Source organism: Haliaeetus leucocephalus, unplaced genomic scaffold, assembly GCF_000737465.1.
Source record: "Haliaeetus leucocephalus isolate CR32 unplaced genomic scaffold, Haliaeetus_leucocephalus-4.0 Scaffold384, whole genome shotgun sequence".
Classification (NCBI taxonomy): Eukaryota; Metazoa; Chordata; class Aves; order Accipitriformes; family Accipitridae; genus Haliaeetus; species Haliaeetus leucocephalus.
The window spans coordinates 7926900-7935449 of NW_010972820.1; the positions used below are offsets into that span (position 1 = coordinate 7926900).

Consider the following 8550-nt stretch of genomic DNA (forward strand, 5'->3'; position numbering starts at 1 on the left):
TGAATACTGTAGTCATCAATGATTATTATTCAAGTCTAGCAGTGGCAGTTCTGTTGCTTTTGTTGCTGGCTTTGGACATTATATATTACCACATTACCTGCATATTTAATGCCTTTTGGTTTTTTTTAAACATGTATCAGCAGCAGGATTTCAGAGCAGTACAGGAAAGATAGGAACTTTTTCTTTTTTAAAGGTTTCCTGTCCATCCCAAGTCTGGCAAGACTGAATATTATGTACAATTAAACATAATGTTTCAAGCAGGAACATCAATTATTATTTCAAGTTTTGTCTGTCTATGAAAATCACCTCAAAAAGATTCAGAAACTCAGATTTCTGTGAAACAAATATGATAAATATGGAAAAACACCATGCAAGGAAAGTGTAGCTATTCTATTGATGAGAAGTACAAAAGCTTAGAAACAGAAAAATACTAGCTACAGCCCGAGACTGAAAAAAACCACAGATTTTTCAAAACCAGAGTCCATACAGTGTCACACAGCCCTGCCTTGTCATGTTTGTTAATATCCTCGCTTAGAAGTCAGACAGCATTTTGTTTAACTTGTGGTGCTCTGTATCATTACACTATACCATAATTAACTCCTCTTTTGTGCCGGCCTCATTCCAACACAATTGTACCCACTGTATAACAGCAGCAGTTCTCAGGTTTTGTTTTGCAGCTCAGCTGTATTTTTCTTGGATGTTCACAAGACTGGCATTTGACTGGATGCGCTTGGCTAGAAAGGGAAAAATTATATGAAAATTAAACACAAAGAATTCCACAAAACTGGTCTCTCCACTCCCTCTATTTATCCATAGTCTCTCCACTCCCTCTATTTATCCCACACAGACTTGCAAACAGCTTTCTGTTCACGTCCAGAAACTTTAATGAAAAGATATGGCTGAAGCTCTTTACTACCCTTCTTCAGGGAACAGCAGCAGACTAATAGTCGCTATTAGCGCCGTCAGCACAGCTGCAGGCAGATCTGGCTGGGCCCCCTCTCCCACAAGAGCCAAGAGAGTCCCTGGCACCACCCAACTCTAACAGTGAAATGCCAGCACCACCACTTACGCAAAATGAGTATCCGTTTCTTCTGCTTCGAGTGAAGGAAGCTACTAAGATAAAAAACAATAGGTAGGAAGAGAATAAAGGATGAAACTGCAATCACTGGGACTGTATCACTGCAGGGAACAGAACAGTTGAAAGTCCTGCTCCAAAGCTTCCGAGTGATGTTCATCTAAAAGAAAAACATAAGCAAGCCATGAAAGCAAGCACATGTATTTTCACTGTGCAGCATGGCAAACACTCAGGCCTCAAGACATGCAAGTGTTCAAATATGACATGAAAAACCAACACTTTAACAGATCTCCCCTCAAAAGCAAGCAAATCCCTGGAAATGTAGAAGCAAACAATTTAAACAGAGCCAAGATTTCACATCAAAACTTTTACAACCTTCAAAACCAGATATACTCAGATACACTGTAGACATTGCCATGTGCCTGTTTCCCAGAGAACTCACTGACAGCCTGCAGGGACAGGGCTAATCCCATACTTTCAACAGCACTCCCTTTGCCCAACCACTTAAAACCCCACAATATAACAAAGCTTTTTCCAAACATGTGTCGCCAATGCTGAGGACCCCTAGAAACAGCTGCTGTAATACGGAATCAATTATTACACTGGCTAGAACAATAGCAGTAAAGCTTCAAATTAAAAGCCAGAAGATTAAGAGTTTTGTTGTTGTTGTTTTTTTTTAAATCCATCCCCTTCACAGTAACAAGAAATTAAAGTGCAGCTACTCAAACTGGAATGCACTTGGCTGATCAGGAGCTTCAGTCATGCTCCTGCTGCACTGAGGACAGGACCTAGCAAGACAGCCCCACCAAGCTCACTTCCCCACACAGGACATCAGCCTGCCAAAAGCACTGCTGCCCATAATGTCCCACACCAAAAGGGAAAAGGCAATCCCTAGCGAGACAAGCACAAATAGCTCAGATTAATAAAGACCTCCATAACAAGCTCTCCTGTTGAGTATTAATAAATACTTACTGCATCTTCCACATCGATGCACAAGTGCGCCGAGTGCCCAGACTCACCACCTTGCCTGTTCATCCTTTGCAAGTTGTTATACAGGTCATTCAACATTTTGTAGGTTTCGTTGCAGTTTTTACATACTTCTGTGTAGTTACTTGGTGACAGATAGATGGTTTGTCCCTAGGATTATAAAATAGCATTCATACAGAGTTTTAAGGCATTATAAAAAAATCCAAAACTTAAAAAACTTAAAAACTAGAGTCACGCTTTAATCAAAATCCAGATTTCTAGCATCCTAGATTGAGTAGAGGCCCAGACAGACAACTCGCATGAGAATGCAGGAGGAAAAGGGACCAACTCTAATTCACTAGGGACAGGATCCATTTCCTGCAGATTATGCATCTCATTTTTAAAGTACCAGTTCCCAGAAGGAGGAAAAAAAAAATTTACTAGCAATTAAATGGTATTCTGGAGCCAGAGATCAGGTTCCTTAATACTGTGTTTTGTTTTTCACTTGCCCATACCTAACAAGTAACTGTTGTTACTGCCAAGCTGTACTGACAGGGACAGACTTTGTCATGGTACATAATCCTTTTCATTTGTGGCTGTCCTGGTTTTGGCTGAGACAGAGTCAGTTTTCTTCCTAGTAGCTGGTATAGTGTTGTGTTTTGGCTTTAGTATGAGAACAATGTTGATAACACACTGATGTTTTTAGTTGTTGCTAAGTAGTGCTTATCCCAAGTTAAGGATTTTTCAGTTTCCCATGCTCTGCCAGCAAGCAGGTGCACAAGGAATTGCGACGGGACACAGCCAGGACAGCTGACCCCAACTGACCAAAAGGATATTCCAGACCATAGGATGTCATGCTCAGCATATAAAGCTGGGGGAAAAAGGAGGAAGGGGGGATGTTCAGAGTGATGGTGTTTGTCTTCCCAAGTCACCGTTACATGTGATGGAGCCCTGCTTTCCTGGAGATGGCTGAACAGCTGCCTGCCGATGGGAAGTGTTGAATGAATTCCTCGGTTTGCTTTGCTTGCGTGCAGGGCTTTTGCTTTACCTATTAAACTGTCTTTAGCTCAACCCACCAGTTTTATCACTTTTACTCTTCCAATTCCCCCATCCCACCACGGGGGGAGTGAGCAAGCAGCTGTGTGGGGCTGAGTTGCCAGCTGGGGTTAAACCACGACAGTGGCCTTCACCACCCCTGAATGCAATACGACACACTTGAAAACAAAACTACAATCTCTAAAGATACTCCAACCCAGTAATGGTTGTATCAGCTACCCACCAACCACTGGGCTAAGGTCCAGTTCAGACATTGCTCCTAGCCAAGGCCTAAAGACACATTTCCTAGAAATCAATACTAAAAAAAGCAGACAGTTTCCTCAGAGATTGTCTCACACCCATCATTTCCCGTTTTTACCATTGAATGATCCCAGAACTTGGCCAGTTTCTGACTGAAATGGAATATGCCCAGTTTCTTATGCTATTTAGGGCATTTTCTTTGGGGCCAATTACCACATTCATTTCACTAAGTGAATTATATTGCCTTTGAAATATGACAAACTTTGTCTACCCGTAATTTTACTAGTCAAAAGAATTGTTACAATGATTTAAGGTACCGGTCTTTCTGAACTAGTCTATATTACCAAAAGGCTATTTAAAGATTGAATTGTTAAGTCAGAAGACAACAGTTCTCCAAAGAGGTAGAAAAAGAGACTTGCAGCATGCAGACATGATGTTTCTTACTATATAATTATCAACTGTTGTGAATTCAGAAATTCTGATGTGAAGTAGCATTGCAATTACATACAAAATGAAGTCAAGGTGAATATCAATTAGAATTAATTTTAGGCTCTCAATCTGTAAACATCTGCATTATACAGATCATTGCTTTATCTGCCTAAAATTCACAAACTCACCAGCAGTTTATTTGCCTAATGCGTATCTGCAGTTTATTCAGCATAAATAAGATTTTGCCAGCAATTAGAGGTTTTAGTGCTTCTCTTAAATACACAGCATAAATACCTGAAGGTTATGTTCAAAACATGTCAGAGATTTATTGAATAAATCCAGGAATTCTACAGTAGAATTTGATAATCCCTCACTGCTGTTCTTTAAACAATCTGTCAAAGAGAAAGAAAAACATCAGGATATTCTAATTTCTAACATTTCCACAGCCGACAAGCCCCAGACACTCCATTCCTGCAAAAAAGGCTCTCGACTATAAAAGACAGGTCTAGTCAACACTGCGGTTTCCTTATCTGCCTGCCATTGATGTCTCAGACCTGCTGACCTAACTCTTCATCGAGAACATATTTCAGAATTAATTGGCCTTGATTAAGTGAAAGACGAAGACTATCATCAAGAGCTTTCTGAAGAGGGGGTCTGAATTATCTTTGGACTTTGAGACAAAACAAGACACTACTTTTATTTTCTACCCTGCAAATCAGGCTTTGCCCAGCAACAGTAACAGCCATTATGTGAAAGCAGAAGCACCAGCAGTGGAGATGAAACAGAGAGCATCCAGGAAACAGCTAGACCACAAACACAACAGCAGAATCAGAGTGTAGGTTATTATTAAGAAAAGAGCTGACCATTTCACCAGCTTTGAGAGGAGCTCTGGGGCTTTCCTCCCAGTCAAAGACTCAACCCTACCACGTTACTACTTCCACCCATCCCACCCCACTTCAGGTTCCCTAACCAGACAAACCCTTGAAAACAACAGTGGTTTGGGAATTTAGATGCTCAGCAACAGCACCATGAGAGCATGCAAATTTCCTAGAAAAATCTCCTGAAATAAAGAAGCACCATCAGTGTTGAGGGCGAGCATTCAGCTGGACACTGGGCAGGCAGCACACAGGTCACAAGCTAAGCACAACAGACCAGCACAGACCACAGAGCTCCTCCTGTACTGCCTTTCCAGCCCTCACACAGCCCAGACTCACAAATGAAAACAAACTTTTAGGCTCTCAAGGGGCTCTGCAGCAAACCCAGCATCTTTGACACTCAACTCCATAGAGCTACTCCCACTGTTTTCTAGCACAGGGTCCCACTTCCCACACCAGGAGAACGGCAAAAAGCCACAGTTTAGCTGTAAGCATGGCACAGCACCAGCAGCATGGGGAGAGTGAGATACAGGGATAGATTTGGACACCCTCCACCCACAAAATGAAATCAAAAGCATGGCTGTGGAGGCACATACGGTTCAACGTGTAAGCATCCCAGAGTTACTGACTTTATTAACAAACAAGGAAAAGTTTCTTATGTAAGTTTTTAAGAAAATGGGAAGATGGAGAAAAACAGAAGAAACCACAATGAAGCTAAGGAAAGTCTCTAGAATGTCTGTAGATCACAAAGAAAACCAGCAAGACTACCTTTTGAAAGAATAGCAAAAAAAAAAATTTCTACAACAACTAAGTCTTCCAACAGAATAGTGCCCCCAGATTTTGGCAGTATCCCTCAGAGTAAAAAGCTCTTGTACCCTTCATTGGAGCGGCTCTAGTTTAGGATTTTTGTGTTATCTACTGACTGTATTTAAATAAATACATACAATTCCAAACTGTGCAAATTTTAGGGGCTAAGTCATAACAGTAGCAGAAGGAGTCACATACTTGCACAGTTGGCTGCCTCCCAGGTTTCATTAAAGAACTCCGAAAGGGTCACAACTATCTGCAGCCTGTCTGAGGTCAAGATGCTTTTGGCACAATTGTGGCTCTCAGAAGAATTCTAGAAGAAAAAGGAAAAAACAAAAAAAAAGCAATCAAGCATTAAAAATACAAAGGGAAAAATTTGAAACATATGTTGGGCAATCACAGCTAAACAATCACAACGCATCACATCGATATTTCTAGAATAGGCAGAGCAGAATTGACGGAACAATAATAATCTTTTGATCCACCAATTCATACTAGGAGCAACGCAGCCTACTGCACATGGTCTTTGAAGACCTACTAGGACTGCACGCAAGTCACTCAAAAACATGTGACTGCAAAAAAAAAAAAAAATAGCAAGAGCAAGCAGAGAGTCAGAGCCACCTCTGCCAGGTAGCTCACGTTCATCCATTTCTGGGCTACCACCCCAGGAGCCAGCTCAAGGCACGTGCAGCCAGAGAGAAGGACAGGGTCGTTCTCGTTAGGCTGAAGGAATATTTGAAGGAGCTGAACCAACGGACTGGCCTCAGAACAAACCAAACCCAAACAACAGAAAACAACATCTAAAACAGCTGTACCAACGTACTGTACCAGCAGCAAACTTCCCCCCCAGCACAGCAATACCAGGAACGCAGACCTCTGTGAAGCAGCGCCTGCAGCCACTCCCCCAAGCCTGTGGCCAGGCCAGGCTCTCGTCCTCCCAAGACGTAGGTACCAAATTCATCCGTCTTAGCAAGCCACCCAAGGTAGCCCATCCTCAAAGGAGGCACTGGCACAACTCTTACAGCAACTTACTCTTTGGACCAAGCTCATAAAAAAATGCAGAGCGACTATAAAAGCAGTTACAGAATAAACAGGAAGTATCCCTATCGGAATTCAGAATAACGTTTTTCTCCTTCAGAGCTTTATTTTCTCCCTCAAATCGCTGATACAAAACCATGACCTCCAGTCAGCTGACTCCTGTGCTCTAGCTCCTGGTTTCTGGCTGCTAAATTGACTTAAGCACTTCTCAAAATTGCCAAAGCTGTCAAAAGCCTCTTTGATAAGTGACGTGGGACACACGAGAAAATAATCTCTTTACCGAGAAACATGTTTCTTACAGAGCTTTATGAGAGATCCAGTTTCTGCCTCTGTTAAAACAGGTTTATTTTTTAAATAAGAAGTTTCCCTTGAAGGCTCAACTGCAGAAGTCGAATATTGCCACATCTGGTAAGTCCTACGTTCACCCGCTTTCATTTCTACCAAATTACAAACAGATATGCAAGAAAGCTGTTTATGCGGGAAACTCCCTGGTTGCTTCATGAAGGCCTTTAACTGTGAAACTTCCTCACCAGCTGCACTCATGAGTGGGCAAAAGCACTCTAAATCCAAAACTGAATCAAGTAGACCTATCCTATCATTCCTTAAATACATTTGCCTAATTTATTCTTTAATTAGCCTAGCGAGGAGGATTTTGCATTTCAGAGATGTCCAAAACTTAAGCTAGCTGTTTCTTTCTCATTGCACTATAACTACTGTAGGATGGCAAAGATAAAAACATCAGATATCTGATTACTCGTGATCATCAATTGAGGTTGCAAGAGGTCACCTCCTTTATTTATTTGGTTCGTTAATCCACCCACAGAAGGAAAGCCAAATGCTCTCCAATACAGATGTGTCTTCCAGACCACATAGTGGACCAGTCCTCCCAGGCTGCCGGTACTCAAGCACAGCAGGTGCAATGAGTTCATACATATCCTAAGTACTGGGATGTTTGGCAACCTAATCGTAGCCAAAACATCATGCTGAAAATACCCAAGAGAATTACATAATCAATTTCTCACTTTCACATTACTTAGTCACTGGTATGAAACAGCTTCCATATGAGAAACAAATAGACTACAGGATTGCAGACTAAAACAAGAAACCACTGGCTAGATATTTGCCCTGCAGAGGACAATTATGAAATGAAAGTCCATGCGCTTTTCCAATACAAGCACTGGGGTGGTGAGGGGAAACGGGCAGACAACACATCAAAACCAGAAAGTGGTACTTTTTTCACACAACAGGTAACTAAGCTGTGAAATGGTTTGCAGCAGGACACTGCGGCACCAGAAGTTTACCTGGGTTTAAAGAGCAACAGATTTTTCTTGCCAATGGCAATTCTAAATAGATTCAGAAATCCCAAGACTGGAAGCACAATCCAGGGGACACACTGCTATAAACTTGTTCTCTGCTTGTACTCTTACAAGGGCACCCACTTCTAGCCATGATCAGAGAACAGAAAAAGGTCCTTTGGTCTGATCCACTCTTGTCATCCTCACACCGTCCCAGGGACTAACTTTTACAAACGGATAAACTGGAGGAGAACACGCAAAACTAGTCACGAACCACCTCCAACACCAAGAAATGGAAAAAAAGAACAACTCAGGTTCTTCCACTTGCACGGAGGAGCAAAGCTTTTTTCCTGCGGGTGGAGCTGGCCAGAGCGCCGGGCAGCAGAAGGCAGCCGTCACGGGCAGCGGCGCTTCCCAAACGCTCCCAGCCGCTGCTAAACCGCCTGACGCACCCGGGGGGCTTCCAGCCCGGCAACTGACCTTCGCAGGCTGGAGATCCGCTCGCCCCAAAAAAAACACGGGTGCCCCGCTCACCGCGGTAGTGTCCCGGGTGACGCCGCCAGCCGCGCCGGGGGCCGGCCGAACACACGCCGCCTCCCCTCGCCCTCCGCTCCGGGCAGGGCCGGGGTGCGGGGCTGGGCGGGACACCGGCCGGCAGGCCGCAGGGAAGGAGCGGCGTCCCGGGCTGGCAGCCGCCCGCCTTCCCGAGGACCCCACCGCTCCCTGCGTAGGGCCCAGCCGCGCCCCGGCAGCGGGCTGACGAAGCGGC

The 8550-nt window shown here is 43.5% G+C and overlaps 1 protein-coding gene across 1 annotated transcript in view; it reads right to left on the reverse strand.

The window, feature by feature from the left end:
• Window positions 1-639: 639 nt before the first annotated feature.
• OSTM1 (osteopetrosis associated transmembrane protein 1) overlaps window positions 640-8550 on the reverse strand; it is a 10536-nt gene continuing 2625 nt past the window's right edge. Inside the window, exons 3-8 of the mRNA XM_010573450.1 lie at window positions 8316-8537; window positions 5647-5761; window positions 4061-4158; window positions 2048-2212; window positions 1070-1235; window positions 640-734 (exon numbers count right to left, since the gene is read on the reverse strand). Of these exons, the coding sequence (XP_010571752.1) occupies window positions 679-734; window positions 1070-1235; window positions 2048-2212; window positions 4061-4158; window positions 5647-5761; window positions 8316-8537 (822 nt within the window). The 3' untranslated portion in view covers window positions 640-678. The remainder of the gene's footprint in view (window positions 735-1069; window positions 1236-2047; window positions 2213-4060; window positions 4159-5646; window positions 5762-8315; window positions 8538-8550) is intronic.